This window comes from Sebastes umbrosus, chromosome 21 (assembly GCF_015220745.1).
Source record: "Sebastes umbrosus isolate fSebUmb1 chromosome 21, fSebUmb1.pri, whole genome shotgun sequence".
In the NCBI taxonomy this organism is placed as follows: Eukaryota; Metazoa; Chordata; class Actinopteri; order Perciformes; family Sebastidae; genus Sebastes; species Sebastes umbrosus.
This window is the reverse complement of record NC_051289.1, coordinates 8,809,072-8,829,170: the sequence shown is the minus strand read 5'-3', so window position 1 is coordinate 8,829,170 and position 20,099 is coordinate 8,809,072. Positions and strand designations below refer to the sequence as shown.

The window sequence follows — 20,099 nt, the reverse complement described above, 5'->3', positions numbered from 1 at the left end:
ACATATTCCTACATCACATTCAAGCTAAATTTAGACATTTTATGGGCGGGAAATACCTTTCCAAGAGTTGTCTGTTAGAAACAAACAAGCCAGATCCATTTGTTTAGCAGCAATGGATCCATAACGGCAGACTGCCTGGAGGCTCCAGTCAATTCTAGCTGTTACACACACCATAACAACCATCAGCAAAGAAGAAGCTCTGCCTACCACAGACGGTACAAGACATGAATATAAAAATCGGCCATATTAACGGGACAAAACTGAGGAGATGTGCCGCTGCATGACTCCAGAATGGCTCCAAGGTTGGGGACCCTCACTGTAACTTCATTCATAATGAGCTATACTTCTGCTATGAAGACATCCTATTGTAAATACGCCCCCCCGAAGATGTAAGCTGTTATAACAAACACATTAGCTGCTGCCATTGATTGAGTAGGAGACTGCCTAATGTGATTACACCGTGCACCTCACAGTTACTCATCCACAAAATTAGCTCTCAATGTCCCACCAGCGTACAAGCCAATTAGATTGGCTGCTGGGGTTCGGCGATGATGGCAAAAAACAATGGCCCGATATGAGTCAAATGACCTGTTCTAGCTCGTTGGTGTGGCACCGCGCTAGCCAAGGAGACAGCTCGGCTTATTTGGCTTGCGTTACACAATGGCAGTTGACAAGCATTTGCTGTAAGGCCTTGTACATGACTGATAAAGGCTGCCGAACAGGAGGGGGGGGACGCTCGGACAAAGACAGACAGGCGGCGTGTACCTCTGTGAGCCAGTTTCTGTAGGAGGATCCTGAGGCGTTGCAGAGCAGAGGAAGAAACATCGTATGTGTACAGGTCTGCGGCGGCCAACTCCTGGCACCTTCCAAACACTCCATCTACAGAAAAAGAACAGAGGGAAACAGGTTCATGAGGGATGTGTTTTGATAGCTGAAAGTGAGAAGCACACATGAGAAAGATGTTTCGTGCCCAGTTAAAATGTTGTAATGGTGTGTGGCACCTGCAGCGTCTCTACACCTCTAACTTCCTGTTTTGGGGGAGGTAATAGCTGACATTTTTCCTCTGACAGCACAACGATAAGCAGCCGTTCATGGCAGGAAGGACTTTATCAGGGACCCTGGTAATCTCCCTATCAGCAGGGCCTCCCGCCTCACTCAATACAGGTTGCTAGGCAACCCACGCCACAGAGTCCCTATCAGCCCCATAATTCAATGGCTGGTCCAGACCTCAGAAGGATGCGGAGGCTCAGGGGGGGTCAGAGCGCAATGTGTGCAAACGCGGCGCCTGGAATATAAATGACCCGCGTTGTCACCTTCTCTCAGCTGGAGAGATAAATCCACGCGTCTCTTGTTGGCTAAACTCACCAAATGAAAGTCCACCTCTCAGATGATCTCTGGAGATGAATCCTACAGATTCGATCTGAGCCATCTCGTCCGTGCGCGAGAGCAATCATGCGTACTGCCGTGTGCGAGTATGTGTGAGGATGCCACCGAGATTAGACGAGATCTAATGATGTGAATCAACACTTTGTCATGCACCGCAGCGTCCCATTAATTAGGCCCAAGATGTCGGACAGTGACAGCAAACATCAACGGTACGACTGACGCCCAATGACACGTCGGGGGACCGTAGAACACACAAACACTGATGTCCATTACATGCTGTCTCCTCCTCCGACACCATCCATACACCGCACGTTTATGATCAATAATATCTCTTAATCATCTATGTCAGGGGTTCCCAAACTTTTCAATGCAAAGGCCCCCTAAGTAGCATTAGTTTACGGCTGGGGCCCCCCTATTGCAAGATGCCTTTAAAAAACCATTGACAATGCTACAGTAAATGTTAAAATAAATAAATAAAATAAAACTTCTCAATATATTTCCTTACTTTTATTAATGCAATAATAATTATAATTGTATTTCAAACCTTTAATCACATCATCAGATTCAATATTTCTGGTTTCCATTATAAGATTTTTTGCATTTTTTGTCAGTTTAGTTTAACAACATTCAACAATATTGTGTGTGTCTGCGTGTTTGTATCTGCTTGTATTGTATGTGTTTTTCTTTTCAAAAACGTGTCCATCTTTGTGAGTTAGCCCTAGCTAGATAGATGATAGCTACTTTCAGCAGCAGCTTTGTGGCAGGCGCAGACCGTTAAAGGTCAACACTGACAGCTTCTGACGTGATGAATGATGTTTTTGAAAGAAGGGTGTGGCAAATAAGATTCTGATATGTTATATATTATAATACATTATATTTTAGATTTCATAATAATAATAAAAATAAGAATTTATTTTTCAAAATAATTTTTTTTTTAGCATTTTCCTTCATCGTCCCTCCAATTTGCGGAGGCCCCCCTGGCGCCAACCGGCCGCACAAAGGGAGCCTGATCTACGTGACTTAACTTTTTGACACAGAGAGGAGGACGAGTGAAAAGGAAAAATATTCACTTTTTTATTTCATCTATTTAAACCTCATCAAGCATCAGTTTTCACCTTCGACTACAAATAATTTAATTACAGTGCCGTGTTCGGTGTAGAAGTCAGTGACTGCTGATTACAGAGATAATAACGTGATGTCAGAATCTAAACTTAATTCTTATTCCAAACGAGAAGCGGGTGTTTTCCTGACTCCCCCCCTCCCCCCTTCGCCTGTGACCCGTTAAATGACAGCTCTGTACAGGAAGAAGCCCGTGGGAGGCGATGAATTAGCATAAACAACACAGTGCAACGCTCAGGAGTTATTCTGGGAACTCAAAACAGCGCAGAGGAAAACTTCCCACCTACAGATGCACAGATCATCACAGACGTCTGATTCACAAGACGTCAACTGTCTCCTTACTCTGCACCAACAAGCACACTCTTCTAATGATATTATCGCGGGTGACATGGTTAATATAATAGCTTAAGGTTTTGTCATTATATTATATTTCTCAAGGACTTCTGGTATGATTTAGTTTTCCCCAGTCAGACGCTAACAAACACATATTATGTAAGAAATGAGGAGAGGCTGGTGACATAACAAGTCATGGGAAAATGTAAAATGTTTGACGCTCTGCATCCCTAATTAGTTTCCATGGCAATGGCTACAGTTAAACATGTTATTTCCTTCTCCTTTGTCAGGGATTTAGTGCTTTTAAAATAGAAGTCAGAGGTATTTTACAACAAAGAAACCCTTGTTTCAACATTACAGTTGATTGTCTTAACGAAGTGAACCGTTCGGAGCAGCATGCATGACAAATCACAAAGCACTGTGCTGTCACTTTATAGTGTTTATGCACAATACTGAGATTATCAAGCAACAGTGGCTCATTGTAGTTGACAGTTTGCAGGAAACTGATTTTTCTGACAGCTAAAAACATTTTAATTTCAGGCGTGGAGGAGCGCAGCGTGTGTCTGGTGCATGAAGGGTTGTTCAAATCGGAAAATAACAGAAATGCAGGGCAATTAAATATTTTTTGAGTTTTTCCTAAAATATATCAGCAGATAATTTACGTAGGTCTGACACATTGAAGGCTATTTGGGAATGAAGCAAAAATCCATCAAGCAGAGCAGAACACAGTGATTTTTGAGTGATCATCTGTCAGGTTTAAGGAAATATTAAGCTGACAATGGATCAATTTGTGTCCCTGCAATGAAGAAAAGGCAACAGCAATGCAAATGACCCCTGATCAATCTAATCTATAATGCATGAAACAGGCCACAGAAATCAATCGATCAATCCTCAGACGTACAACCCTACAAATCAGTGACATCCTCACTAAAGAGAAGCTACGTCTGGATAAGCGCCATGTTGACAGGAATAAAGACGAAGATTTTCAGCCAAAAAAAAAAAGGTAAAGAGCTGTAAATCCAGACGCCGTCTCTCCTCCCACTGTGACAGACAGTGCGACACCCGGCTGCCGCTAAAGCTATTTAAACTGTGAAGGCTAATGCTCTGGGATAACAGGAGCAAACACTAAAGCTGACAGTCAGCAAGGCATTTCCAAAAGACTGTACGTCGGGAGGAGGAGGAGACGGACCCGGGAGACAAATTAAGACGTATTGGAACAGGTGTATTAGCTGTGCAACTCATGTCATGAAAATGAATAGGGCCGAATCAATGCACCGAGACCGGCCAGATGTAGTCGGCTACTAAAGAAAAGGACAGAAACAAAAGTGATCAGGATGTGATTAATGTTTACAGATTATTCAGGTCTTTTTTTAATGTGAACATTGTGGGCTTTGAAATGATAATTACATTTATGCATGCACTGCAATCTACATGTAAATACAGAAATTAATAAAGATAAACCAGACTCTCAGACATCAAAACGTACCGCCGATTCAATTTAACTGTGGAATATAAATTAGGTCTATTTTATTTTTATCATTACTTCTCCCATTTGGCACCGAAGAGCTTGTGTCTTTTGTACAGTCTCATATGTGTTTCTTCACTTAACACTTCTTGATTATTCTTGGATTTGCACCCACTGCGTCGGCGCTCTTTCTCCGCCCATGCACACTGTTTGGGTTTATAGATTTTGTAGTGGTTGCTTTAAAGTGTTTATGCTGCAGTTGAACTCGTTGCGTGCTTTTCGATCAATGGACGCATCACCTAAATCGTTTAAATCTAAAATACAGCGCGGACATTTCAGACAATATAGGCCCAAGTGGAGGCGAGATAACCACCAATCGATGAAGCGCTGTTGGTTAAGTGTTTAATAGGAGGCAACCGGTGCCCTCAGGGAAACTTGTAGCACTTATCCACTGTACTATAGCTTAGCTTATCATACCAGCAAGCCACAGACTCTGGAGAGTTGCATCAAATTAAAATGCATTTCCGGTCTCTTTAGACGAACGCCTGACAAAGTATTCCCCTGAAGATGGAAACAAAGATTTGAAAAGGTTGGTTCCAAAATGAGACATGACAGCAGAAGATCTAATGATATATGGAGGATGGTAATTGACCTACTTAATCAATGACACAATAACATTTACAGCAGAAGAACATGTTTCCTCTTTGCCCTTCTCATTTATTAAAGCTGGTACTTGTACCCTATAAAAAGTATTCACAATTGGTCAAAGTAGTTAGTAATGGTAATTACAAATATAAAATGTCAGTATTTATAGTCAGTATTTAGTAAAAGCACCTTTAGCCAACACTTCGAATCATTGAGCCGATCGAATACTTGTTACATGCACTGTAAATGACAGACAGCCATGTATAAAATGGTGCTGATTGACACCGCAGAGAGCAGCTTCTTCTCTCAACCTTCCCCTCCCCTCAGCCACTTTGCATGGCAACAGCATGGGTGAGGAAGAGCACGGTTGGCCCAGCCCAGAATAAACCAGGTTACTCCTTCAGGGACCTGGGGAAGAGTTGAAGTGGCAGACCTAGTTACTCCCACTCATCCTCTGTCTGCGCGGCGGATGCTGCTGCTGCTCATCAGGAGCCCGATGGAGAGTGACAGAGCGTAGATTGAATATATGTAGAGGGTTATGAAGCAACTAAATAATGTCTCATTACTTGCATATTAGGTACAACATTAATCTTTCTCGCCTGTATATATTTGCCTTTATTGAGCATAGCGCCCTGTAATTATATTTCAGCGTGAGAGGGATAATGTGAGCGTTGCTCCTTGGGCCAAAGCGTCGTATAAAAATAAAATAGAAGATGAAGAGATGTAGGGGAAAGAAATGACCATCCACATCATAGCTTTGCGTGATAGTCTAATGTAATATGAAACGTCCACACCCACCACGACCCTCCTCTGTGCCTCTGGGTTTTTTTCTGTCGAGGTGTCAGCAATTTCCCTCTATTAGGCTTTACACACCGCTCCCTTCTGTACCAATGCAGTCGGTGTAATTAAAGTCAGTCTTTCATATTTCTCTTCTGCACGGCCTCCTCCTTCCCTGTTTCTTCCTAAACTGGGTTAATATGGAAATAAGGGTAGGGATCTCCAAATTTGCTTCTCTAACATGTTGCAAACCCAAAGACTACTGACTATCCCTCACTATTAGATCTTACCCCCGCCAACAGATATCTTTAAACCCCATCTGAGGACTGATACCACTCCGCTAAATGTAACTACAGCCAGTTCACAGGTGTTATCCCGTTAATTCAGTTATTGTATAATATGGGCTAATTGTTGACCCTCTTTGTTCCTTCTGATGAACAGATGAAACAATAACTCATCTTTTTGGGGGACTGTACCTTTAGTCAGACTTTCTGGTTTGACCTTAATCTTTTTTTAAACAGAAAAAATAGATGCTTATTGTTATTTTATTAGTTTTTTGTTTTTTTTTGCTGAATGCTTGTCAAGAAAATCTTTGTTATCAATCTCAATATACACGCAAATTTGCAAAATAGAAATCCAACCTTATTGTCTTCATATCCTACTTAAAATCCTACCTGAACACACTAAAATACTGCAAGCTGTGAAAACTAGAAGAGTGGTATCAATCTTCTCATCTGGACATTCATTTCTCGACAAGAAAGCCGATAGGCGTACCTGAAATGTCAAACTATTTCTATAAGACCCGTCTCTTTTCTTCAGCTTGTTGATATTCATTATTTCTGCTTTTATTAAACATTATTTCTATGTGCAATATGCTTGTTATGTTTTGATTTTCATGCTTAATTTATTAATTTTGGATCAATTTACATTATTAGTTTTGTGTTTTTACTAGACTGCAGTTGTCATCTCTCGGCAAAGCACATCGGTGAACATTTTATAATTGATAAATCAATTATAATTGATTGACAGAAAAGTAATCAGCATCTATTTTGATATAATAGTAAATTGAATATTTTTGGCTTTTGCGCTGTTGATTAGACAAAGCAAGTCATTTGTGAATGTCACATTGAACTCTGGGAAATTACAATTGGCATTTTTCACTATTTTCTGACATCTTATAGACAAAATTATTGACTGACTACTATAGAAAATAATCAATAATGAAAATGATTGTCAGTTGCAGCCCTGATAAACTGATTTGAGTGTATGAGAATTAAAGCATTAAAATGAATATGTTCACTGTAAATACACAAGAGGTTAGTAATAAACAAAGCCACCCACAGACTGTAACGAGAGACAAACACTAAACATAATCATCTCAGGTCATTCTCATCCCTCCTCTTCTTAGTGTCATATTAATATTCAAACTGGTACTTGTCCTGTTTTTCATTGCTTGTCCTGTTTGTTACTCCACGCTGTCTCCTATAGGTCACATCATGTTTTGCATGTAAATCTATTGTCTGCCAACGAGGCACGAGTCCCCTTCGCTGGCTTCATCTTGCTTGTGAAATTGATTGTATGATGAATCTGCAGAAAGCAAATGAAGCGAGCAAACAAAACAAACAAACTCAAAGCGCAGGCATTCAATCATTAAAAACAAAACACGCCCTGGGACGGATGTAGATCTCCAGTGGGCGTGTAAGAACAATATGGTGTTGGAACCTTCCACTACGGGAGAATACATTAACCTTTCACGACGGCTCTCTCGTGAAGATGATCCTCGATATCGACACGCTATCAATCTCCTTTAAAATTGAAGCCCCCCTGCTGTGTGTGATTCTGCTGAATGCCACGCTGTGAAAAGCCATGACATTTCCCCAGGTGACACGTTGCCACGGCAACCACTGACACAGACGCATCCATCCTCCATGACAAGATGGTTTTATAGATGAGGTCGTGACCATTTGCGGTTTGGGTAAACCTTGACATATAAAAGGGAAAACATCCTGCCGGTATTGATCCGAAGCCTGGTGGTTAGTTAGATGAATTAAATGAGACAACTGTTTAATAGGTATATTGTGCTCGCCTCTCACTGTTGCAGCCTTGCTCCCAGATGTTTTAAAGCTTTTCTTAAACATGACTCATGTGTCTAAACTGAGCTGGAACAAAATGCGGTGAGCAAGCTCTCCAATGACGATCTATCTATCTATAAATCCCTGAATGATTAAAAATAGCCAGGACGGGTTGAGAGGTGCATTGGGTCGATGATGGTTGATGCTACAGGGATGATGTACAATATAATGATGTGTGGTGGGCGTACACGACTCGCTGAGTCTGACTTACCATTGACGCAGAACTCATACGGTGTACAGAGCTCGTCTTCAAACAGGCAACCTGGAAGGGAGGAGAGGGAGAAACACAAGACTTAGTAAGACAAAAAAAATCCACCAAAGGTTGCTCTACATCATTTTTGATAATCGCGTACGTCATTTATCTAACAGAATTTACGTAAATTATCTTGTTACAGCTTCTCAAAAGGAAGAATTTGATGCTTTTCTCCTCTGTATATCATTGTAGATTGAATATTTGGGGTTTTGTACTACTGGTTGGACAAAACAAGCATTTTGAATATGTCACCTTGGGTTCTGGGACCATTTTATGGTCTAAACAATAAATGCATTAGTCTGTCATTAATCGAGTTAGATGAGAAGATTGATACCACTTTCATATCTGTATTTGTTAAACGGCTCTGTTGAATACTCAATTCCGATTGGTCAATCACGGCGTTCTACGGCCTGTTATTTCTTTACAGCAGACTGTTGCTATGTATAACAGACCGTTGCTATGGGCGCAATGCTGATGTCAGACTCTGGCGGATTGTTTTAGTGTCAAATCATTGATTTCTTAAGTAAGTAGCTGTGTAATAAGCGGGATAATGTACAGCTAGCGGGTCATGGTTGTGAAATTAACCCCGAAAGGGCGATGCGACACCCCGACGTGAAGCGTAGGTCTTGCATCGCGTTGGGGTGCTGCATAACTCAAGATGGGAGAAGAGGGACATTGTAAACCAGTCCAGCAGCTATACAAGGAGGAAAACAAAACAAATGATATTGGATATAAATGGCGGCCTTAAGCATTAACACAATAGACGATTGAATGTACAGAAAATGTACTAAATTGCAGAACAAAATTAGCCCAAAGTCACAAGTTCTAAATATGTCCCCGCTCTATAAGAGTACAGCTTAGTACTACATTAACGGTGGCCGTGGGCCTCGCCACTAATGGCAGAGCCATCAATCACCAATTAGTGCGACTTCTCCTATCCTGTCTCTGACACTAATACCCCAACGCTTCCATATATGAATGTTGTATGAATATTAATGAACTTTTACGCTTGGACCAGGGCTGGGTGTTCCAGACTAATAAATGAACAGATGGCAGGAGCATTATGGGTAGCTGTTCCCTGTGTTCATATTTCACACGTGGGAGTTGCAGCGAGCAGAGGACTGATTGTTCTGCTCGCCCATCTGCACAGGTGATCCTCCACGTTCACACGTTTCCAGGAAAAGAATGGGGAAAAAAAATAGTCTGTGGGGTAAAAACTCCTCTCGAAGTGTTATTTTCTGTCACATTCAGGGTCAGACATTCAGCCAATAAATGAGCCACTAATCATTTGGGTTTGTTCAATAAGCTCTCGACAGGCTACAGTGTTTATGGCGTTTGCAGCGTTGGCAACACGGAGACAATCAACAACTAGGTCATGCCTCAGTCCTCTTTCGTCAAGTCTTTTATCTTTGTTATTTCCCTGCTTCAGCTCATCAGTAGGAGTGACGTACTTGGATGCACCCTCTTGGCCCAGGCGGCCTCGATGGACAGCAATGAGCAGCTCGTGACCGTGAATAGAGAACAGGCTGAGTGGGAGGAGAGGCCTCTGTCAGACCTCTTTAATAATGAGAAGAGATAGGTGCGAGAAGTCTGTTAATCAATTCACACAGAAAGGAAAGATAATCAGGACAGGTGGGGATGAGACGGGAACTTTTCAGGCATCACTTGCTCCAAGTTTGTTCAAGTTCTCTTCTTTGCAGATCCATCATTAGGATCATTATTCTGTTATAATTATTAAAGTCTAGTCTGCGTGATAACCGGATTACACAGACACAATATGGAGCCATTTTGTTTGGAAAGTCGAGGGCACATTACATCTTTTGGAGGTAATGGCTTCAGTATGTCAGCGAAATGGCTATTTAACGATGTAGAGTGAGGCATCATAGCAGAGCTGTAAGGTCGCTCAGTTCTCTAGAACAAAACTAAAAGGCAGAATGTCCTGAACAGAAGAGACGCAACTTACTGTTCGAACATCAAATGGCTTCTTTGACAACACGTACTTTCCTGTTTTTCTCATTTTCATGGACAGACTAAGCTACATTTTGCAGATTATACCATGACTCTAAAATGATGTTCTCGGTTGAAAACTGACTTGAGCATTTTGTTCCGAAGCTTCCTGCCACAGCAGATCCATAATGACACTAGAGCTGCAACGATTAATGGATTAGTTGTCAACTATTAAATTAATCGCCAACTAATGGATTAATCGGTTTGGGTAATTTGTTAAGAAAAAATAAGTCAAAATTCTCTGATTCAAGCTTCTTAAATGTTAATATTTTCTGGTTTCTTTCCTCCTCTATGACAGTAAACTGAATATCTTTGAGTTGAGGACAAAACGAGACATCTGAGGACGTCATCTTGGGCTTTGGGAAACATTGATTGTCATTTTTCACCATTTTCTGACATTTTATAGACCAAACATCTAACTACCAATGATTAATGGAGAAAATACTCGACAGATTAATAGACAATGAAAATAGTCATTAGTTGCAGTCCTAAATGACACTCTTTTCCATAGATATTAAATAGGGCATAATATAAAATCTTGGCCAGGACTCCCTTGGAAAAGAGATTTCAAATCTCAATGGCACTATCCTGGATAAATAAAGGTTAAATAAAATAAAATAAATGAATAAAATATAACCATAAAACAAACTTTTAACACACATTTTAACTGCTTTACAAAATCTTAAAACTGCTCTAATCAATAATTGTATATTAACAATGATTTATATGTATAGTTTAGTGACATAGTGAATTATCAGCAGTTTATCTACAGTTCCACATAGCCCTATAGAGCATTTTAGCATCTTTCAGCTCATTTGTTTTTGTTTTACATCCCATTTGCTGTTTTGGTTCACTCTAAACGCTCTCATCAAGGACATTTCAAGATGCAGCAGGCAGCTGTTTGCAGCGGAAAAACTTTAGCACCCAGCACCAAAAAACAAACAGACGCAAGTAGCGACTAGCTGTTGAACATAGCGGAGCATTTATTAGCTAAAGAGACAGATATTTCCCTCAAAAGTTGGTGGAGACCAAAACAGAGCTAAAAGTGACATCATTTTAAATTTTACAGACCAAACGATCAATATTTTACCATTTAGCTTGCATATGACTACAAATACATATATAAGACCAAACTTATGCAGAGCACTTAGGAAGAGCCACACAATCCCTCTTGACCAGCATGCATCTCACCGCCCTGCAATTAGTGTCAGTCCATTCAACTTTACCTCCCCATCACTTCCCTGCTTAATTCATCGGGTTCTCTGGGAGGCCTTGTCAGCTCTCAATATTAATTACGACCTTCCATTTAATGAAGCATCCAGCCAAGCATAGTTAGTCAGACATGTGTGTGTATGTGTGTGCGCGTGTGATAGGCAGGGACATAGGATTGATAACGCCACATCCCCTTTCTCCAACACCATGCCAGAGATGATTAAAATGGCGCCTTTTAATTAAAATGCAATCACAGTGGATGCTGCTGATTATACCTCAGGCGAAAAAAAACAAAAGGGTGCTCGACTCGTCGTGGCTGAGGAAGAAAAGTAGAAAAAAAAAAAGGTGTCCAGGTTATATCTTACTGAAGCATCATGACAAAAGAGTAGCCACATTGTTTTGTGTAATTCTAGGTGTGCAAAATCATTCACAAAGAAAATGACCTTTCCAAAAAAGTACTACACTTGCTATTGAGTGTTGATGCTCTTGTTGCCATGTCAACCTCATCACAGTAGCTCCTCAATGGGAAATTTAGTCGAGTAAGTGCAGCCTCAGTGGGATTTGGTGGACCAACAGAGATGATTTGAGTGTGCTTTTTGTGTTGAAATCACATAGATGAACGAGGCCCTGCCTCCAACGCTGTATCCAGTTCTCTACATCCATGGGTTTTAAGCCCTCAAATGTGAGGATTTACATCTTTGTGAGCTTTATATCATTGTAAACTAAACATCTGGACAAAATTGGCGTCACCTTGAGCTCTAGAAAAATTGCATTTTTCATTATTTCCTGACATTTTATTGACTTAATCAATTAATCATCAAAACAACTGCCAGATTAATCGATAATGAAAATAATCCTTTGCAGCAGTACTAGCTGTGAGCTAACAGGTGCTGTAAATGCGCACTAGCTTCCCCTCCCAAAATAGGCACTGTGTGACCTAATTTACAACGACAGTATGCAGGGAGAATCCAGGAGGTCAATGGATGCAGTAAGTCAGTTCACGTGCTGGTAGTTACTGGCCTGTATTCACATCATTCTGGGAAATAAGAGATCGTAGAAAGAACTGCAACCTTATAGATCTTACAGTTTTATCTCTGTCTGTCTTTGCAAAATTAAATACAAAATGTTATGGAGGTTTTGCATAAAAACACTTCCAGAAATGCAAGATCAATAACCTGTGGCCTAAACCTCTCCAGAGCCTCCATCCACAGCTGTGTAGCGGAGAGACACTTTCCCATGATGCCCCCTGCCTGCTTTATTACCACTAACTGCTATTAAGGGAGGCATGTGCATCTTCTGTTTAAGTAAGCAAGGATTAACACACACACACACACACTTACACACAGACACACACACACACTTACACACAGACACACATAATACAATTCACCTTGAGCTAAAATCTCAGCTCCACAGCGTGTCAGGGACACAACAACAAGGGTGTCGACCCTCGGGGGCGTGAAATCCGAGAGGAGCGTGTATAAAGGGAAAAGCTCATTTGAGGTCATTTAAGGAAAAGCAATTACATTAGAATGACTGAGAGTTTCTCATTAGAATATAATATAGCCACATTAATATCTCAGACAATCTCCACCTGTACATTATCAAGCCATCCATTACACAGCTCAGAGCGGGTTTCTGTCTGGAGGAGCTGCTTGAGATCGTCTTCAACATTTGGCCGACCTTGCCTTGAACATTAAATATGTCCCAATGAGGCTAAACCCAAGAAGAAGTCAGAGACTTTTATCGTTCACTTTCCACTCACAGGTGGTTGGCCGGTGCCGGGAAACCATCTGTGATGTCTAAGGGGCCAAGGAGGACGCTGGGAGTCTGGCAGCGAGGACAGCCACTCCCAGAGCCTGCTGCAGTTTCGGACATATTTCATTCACTCTCTCGGGCCACCGACATATCTTTTATTATAATTATAAGCTGCGACCAAGGACACCTGACGTATTTTTACTCTCACACACACACACACACACCTGGACTGTCGGCCAAAAAAGCCATTTCCAAACAGTGCAGAGGGTGACAACGGCAATAAAAGTGCAAGTGAATTGAAAAGGGAGCGCTGCTGGTAGCAGGGACAGCAGAGAGGAACATCACCTGCAAGCAAATTAGCATCAGCTTGACACCGTGTCCGCAGATTTAAACAGCTTGTGTCGTTAAGGCGCTCTCCTGCTAAAATTAAAGATGGCTCCGAGCTTCTCTCTCTGCTCCAAAAGGTCTGTTCTTGTCAAGAGCGGCACGTCACATGTCGGCAATGCAGCCAAGGTAGCTCAACATTTTCATACATTCCACATGCACTTTCCATCCTAACATGACAAGACGTTGTTATAACAGTTGTTTGAATAATGCTGCGACATTCTGTGCACTGACGTTTCACAAGGAAACTGAGGTGAAACACACTTAACTAGGGGCGGGGGGAAAAAAATCGATACAGCGTAGTATTGCGATATTTTGCACGGCAATATTGTATCGATACACGGAAGTCAAATATCAATCTTTTTATTATATAACTATTAAGCGCTTAACAAGCCGACGCCCCACAATTCTGTATTTCAGAGGTTGTAGCGGGCTCAGTCTTCAAGCTAGATTGAAGATGTTGGTATCATATTAAACTAGAAGACCTAAGGAATCCATTGGTAGGTGTGTTATGTTAGCTAGTCGGGAAGAACGCTAAATAACGCTCCAAAGTTGCGCTAAATTTTGGCGAGGAAAAACTGGCATGGCCATTTTCAAAGGGGTCCCGTGACCTCTGACCTCAAGATATGTGAATGAAAACTCTGAGATGAACAGAGTGAAAACTGTATCTTATAAGATAACACTGCATAATTTGCAGTTGAAGAAAGGTAATAAATCGCAACATATCTTATCGCAATACTCGGCATATCGCAAAATGTTTAAATAGCATTAAGATCGTGATAATATCGTATCGTGGGGCCTCTAGTGATTCCCATCCCAACTGTTAACAATCCATTTTCACACCACAAAATTACCGTGAGCTACACTAACTGTCGAGGCTTCTATTTTCATATTATATTAAAGATAAATGTCCATTTTGTGCGTAGAGGCAAAGTTTGTCATTTTGGAAAATAAACTTAATCGCTTTCTTGAGAGTGAGATGAGAGAAGATCAAAACCACACCCATATCTTAACGCTAAATACCGTATAAAGCTACAGCCAGCAGCCAGTTAGCTTAGCTTAGCACAAAGACTGGAAACAGGGGGGAACAGCTAGCCTGGCTTCGGCTGTAGCGTCATATTTTAGACATGTTCTGATCAAACTCAGCAAGAAAGCAAATAAGTGTATTTCCAAAATTGTCAAACTTTTCCTTGAAAGAAAGTGTAATGCATCAGAGAATACCTCTAAAGTCATTTTTAAAAACTGAATGAATAATTAGTAGGAGCTAGACGCAGGTGGGGTTACTTTGATGGAAGAGGGAACCTGACATGAAACCCTCCGACATCCCGAGGTGTGTAACCAAACACATTTCTCAACGATTTTCCAGAGAATTTGTCTCAGAATTCCCAGGCAGGCAGGTCACTCTCAGTCACTCAGCTGCCAGCTCCAGGCGACAGCCCAGACAGCGGCCATGAATTAAAGATGGCAGCGTCGCCGCGCCAACGGAGGACCCAGAAATAGGCCGGCTTGACCTTTTCTCCGACCCGCGTTGAATGATTCAGACATTTGATTGTCTCCCCTCTTCTGAGGTGTGATTTGGGCGTTTAAGTGCAGAAGCAGAGCGAGTCAAACAGCCAAGCGTCCTCCTCATGAGGAGTGAACCAACACAACCCGACCCCAGAGGGAAATCTACAGTCCTCCAGATGAAGTAAAAGGTTGAACTCTTATGAGCGCCAGCTGAACCTCATTTAACGTGCAGGTCATCACAGCACAACAGTGTTTGGGTTCCCTAAAGTAGACATTAAAATGCAGGTGTTCCCAAGTCATTCTTGTGCCCGTTTGGTAATTTTAATGAAACTGTATCCACACTTCTACCCACTCAGACTACTTCTCATCACTAAGGGAGAGACAGTTTCTGTGGCCTGAGGAGAATCCAAAACTCTTTCCAAAATCAAACTAACTACGGCTGTCCTTGACCAAAGAAATTCTTAGTCGACTAACACTCATACGATTTTGCCGACTAATCGATTAGTTTATTTAATCGACAGATCTGTGAAACAGATTTTCTCCACAAAAGCACCACTACAAATCTTTAGTCATTCAGCATGTAAAAGCATAAAAAATTACTAAAGAAATCTTAGTCGACTAAAACCAAAACAACCTATTAGTCGACTAATCGACTAAAACGGAGCAGCCCTAAAACAAACCCATCAGTTTTGTCTCTTTCACTGACAGAATTGTTTTCATTAAATACAGCTTTCTAATACAATTAATTGGACTGGAAGATTAACGGGTGATTCTCAACAATAACGTCATCCACAATTGAACGTATGAATTCCCTTCAGCTGATTAAATCTCTGTCCTAACACGAGCTGGCCCCATTTTAAATATTGAACCCATTCCTGTCTCACCTGAGACTGTTCTTCTGACACATTATAATCACCCAATGCTCAGTTATATCTGCATTAGACTATCCAAATATAGCACAACCTACAATATATTAAGGTAAACTGAAAAGTAGTTACAGTACTTAATGTATTATAAACAGGGGATATTATGAAAATGTCTAGTTTTGGGATGGATTTTGCAGATGGAGATGTTATTTAAACCTGTATCAACTAAATTGCGGGGCCAGTGGAATGAACATTAAAGACAATATTTACGTGATACCTTATAATGTTGTTATATCTTATCTTGTTATATCCTATTTGAGAGCGAACCAAAACAGCAAAGTTGCGGGCCATAAAACCAAAACAATGAGCTGAAAGACGCCATAACGCTCCATAGAGCTGAGGGGTACAGCAGAGTCGGGTGATAATCCTCACTAAGAGCCACCCGCCCTTTCACATTACACATAATCATTTGATCCATTGTGAGTAGAGGGAAGAAAAATCGGGACGGGGCAGAGTTCAGCAGCATTGCCAGCAAATCACACCGGTTGTTGTTGAATAATGCTCCAAACAGCTTGTTTCATTAGAGCTGCTGTGAAGTGTTTCTAGTGGATTTGAGCCAAATTTGCCAGGAAAATGTCACTAATGTACTTCGAAGACTACAGTAGTCACATCAATTAGTCAGAAAAATAGGAAAATACCTCCCCCATTAGATTTCCAGCATCTCTCTCTCTCGCCACGCTTCCTCCCAACAGTCATTTTCTCTCCCTGCTGCACTGAGAAATGGTCTGGAGTATTAATCAGCATCACCCTAAGACGAGGCAGACACATTACTGCTTTAATCACAGCTGAGATAGTATAGATTAATTCTTGTGCTCAACTCGCTGTCTTCAGAATCCTCATTACTGGGTTATTGTCCTCATTATAAATCTCTGCAACACAGCGCTGACCTTCGCACTGACCCCTGAACACCATTTTCAGATGAACAGGAACAGTTGTGAAAAGGCATAGCCGAGCCGTTGAAGCTTCCTTTTAACGCCAGAGGATGTTTTCACACTGTGTCAAGAGGTTGTGAAGCTCAGGTATATGGCGAGGTGAGAAAAGCACTACTGCTATGTGGAAGTGGGAAAACTGTTTAACCAACACTAGCAGTGTTAATGCATCACATTCTTACACCTGACAAGTCTCCAAGGAGCAAAAAAGCCTCGACTGAAATGTAATTTAATTTAGATTAGAGAGTGAAAAAGAAGAGCAGTCCCTCATAACCTCCCGTGCCTCTCTGGTGGCACTCCCTTTCCTCCTTGACCCAGAATATCTTCTAGCTTCACCTTGAACCGAAGCAGGAAAGAGAATAACGAGATGGATTGCCTCGACGCGTCTATTTGACACAGTTCTGACTTCCTTCCTCTCAAGAGCCGCTGACATTTGTCGGGAAAAGACACAGAAGCACAGCCAGCCGCTTTGCTCCCACTCCCTCGTCTCAATAACCACTCAAAAGCCAACACACTCCTCCGAGCATCTGTTGAGTCACAGAGAAACATCGCACGTCGTCTGTTATCACACCAGCCGTGGCAGCGTCCCAAGCCAGGAATATACAGCCTGCTTTGTGTCAGAAATTCACTGCTTACACTTTAAAGGCTGCAACTTTGAAAATTAACCAAACAACTTCATATTCCCCGTGCATTTCGAAACACTTCATGAATAGCTTATCAAGTCAGCAGCTGTATGTTGGTTCAGTGCAGCTGAGGAGATGTGGTTTACAACACTGTGTGCTGTTTATTAGTTAAAATCAATAGGCATATATTGCATTCAACCACAGATGATGGCAGACAATCTTGATTATACTCACACTGAATGCTGCAGCTGTTGAGATTATTAATTTAGAGACAACAGGCTTTGCAAACAACACACCAAATGCTCGTTTAACCATTCTGCGTGCGCAGCCATGTGCACAAAGAAAGGCTGTATAGCACAATAAAATCTCATCCGATAAATAGTTTGCCATTGAATGGATGATGAGTCAAAGCCTTCCTAGAAAAGCTCAACATCCAAAGTGTCAATAAAATGTGAACTGAAGGCCGACGCTGGCTGACCCTTTAGCAGCTCAGTCAGGATGACAGACGTCCTAAGAGATAAGAGAAATGCACTGCGACCTTTTACTGAGACTACGAGAGACACCGCTGCAGGGTCTTATTCCTTTTGGCAGCTCTATTAGTTTTTATCCTTGGATCAGTTTTTACTTTAATTATGAGTTCTGAGGGCATTCAAGCAGAGCTTTAGAAATGAGTTTTCATTATTCAGAAGTGTCTCTGCTTTTAAAATACACAGTATGACGCATTGTGAGCAATGTGTTGGTGTTGAAAGCGTATTGATATGCAGTCTACATGGACATATTACATGTTTAAACAGTTGATTGAAGGTTTCTGGCCGAGCTAGAGATCTAGGGATGGCAGCTTTGGTCTGTTTCGGTGCAAAAATACCCACAAAACTATAATACCATTCCCATCAACCTCAGCTGTACTTTGTGTTTAGTGCTAATCGGCACATGTTTGGCATGGTAAACACTAAAGATTAGCATGTTAACATTATCACTGTGAGCATGCTATAATGTTTAATTAGCATTTAGCTCAAAGCACTGCTTTGCCTGAGTGCAGCCTCACAGAGCTGCTAGTATGGACTGCAAAGGACTAAATGTGTCAACATAATTTGTCTTTATATACAGTATGTGAATTGGATTTGAAGTACAGTTTTAGTTCCCTCTTATATTCCCCTCCTTTTACATAAATGTGTTTGCACTTTTAGTTTAAAAAAGCTGTTTTCAAATGCTCAGTGTGAACTATAGTATACGCTTGCTCCCAGGATGAACCATGTGAATAACTGGTCCCGTGGGACAGACGGGGAGTGTTCTAGCAACTCAGGAAATAATAAGACAACACAAACCACACAACACATGTAAGATGAAAACAAAGCACTTCCACTGTAAGTAAGATGTCCAACGCCACTTGGAAATACACCATGCTCATAATCCACGCCGTTGTAAAATGTCTATCTTCATGTCAGAGCACATTTCAATCCTCTGAGATGATTTATAACCACTATAAAGATATTTGATATCACCACTCAGTCCTGATATCTACGGGATGACAGAGCCCCGTGGCAAAATAGATAGAGCTCAGCAGCCTATGAATCAAATCTTACTTGTCTGGGTATATTAAGAGATGGCTGCTGATAGCCAGCCGTAATGAAAAGACCCAGCAGCACAGCCTTAAAGGACAATGTCTCCATGTACATAGTGGAGATAAGCGACCCTGACGCATACCTCTATCCATCAATACATGTAACACTCGTTCATTTGAGTCATTTCTAGGGAGGTAAGCTGAGACTGAATTGTTAAAGCCTGCTACACTTTGGTAATCAACACAATCAATAAGGTGTGATTAAGTTTTTCATTTTCATGCAGTCTCACTTTTGAAATACTCAAGTCTGATCTCCGTGTTCCTGTTAGATTTGTGAATGCATTATTAGAACACTCTGGTGTGATTGATATTTTCATTTCATTAAATCCCCAAAAAGCTTTTCATAACTTATGGTTTTATTAGATTGATATTTCTCTATTTCAGTTGATTCCATGTCTGTTCAATAAGCCTAGCAGAAAGTATTTATCCTGCTAACAAAACATGACCTTGGAGAGCTGGAGAGCGGCTGCCTGCCTAGTTAACAAACTACAGGATTTTCAGTGGTTGTTATTGGGATTCAGGACACTGCCAAAACCTCTGCAAACAGAAAAGAGACGCCCAACAGAATTTTAACAACAGGCCTCATAGCAACACTGATTGCAAGGCGCTCGAGTGTTCATGCGCAACAAAATCAATTTCTGCAAATTTTCCATTGGCAGGGTGCTCTTCGGTAGTCAGTGGATTCATTATTCAAATTATATTCTTCCTAACTTTAGTGTACACAGGGCATTAACCTTCCTGCACCCTTAAAGTAAAGCACAGTGTGAAAATCCTCAATTTAACTCCATCCTTTTTTTCCTCTTTCAGCCTTCCGGTGTGTATTTTATGACATAATTAACATGTATCAGTGTTGTTAGGTTTGTCAAACACCTCCCACTGATAGCAATACCACCCTTTGGCTAAATCTCAAGCATGCTTTTGAATCATGCCTCACTTCAAGGCACTGCACTCAAGGCTGGTTGTTGAGTCAGCCCAGCAGGAAAGCACGGGTAAAGTACAACATGTTAACCCATGCATGACCTC

The 20,099-nt window shown here is 41.3% G+C and overlaps 1 protein-coding gene across 1 annotated transcript in view; it reads right to left on the bottom strand.

Moving 5' to 3' along the window:
• The window catches only part of ptprn2 (protein tyrosine phosphatase receptor type N2), a 131,785-nt gene that overhangs the window by 107,730 nt on the left and 3,956 nt on the right, over positions 1 to 20,099 (bottom strand). The window contains exons 2-3 of the mRNA XM_037757389.1: positions 8,069 to 8,119; positions 766 to 879 (exon numbers count right to left, since the gene is read on the bottom strand). Coding sequence (XP_037613317.1) covers positions 766 to 879; positions 8,069 to 8,119 — 165 coding nt within the window. The remainder of the gene's footprint in view (positions 1 to 765; positions 880 to 8,068; positions 8,120 to 20,099) is intronic.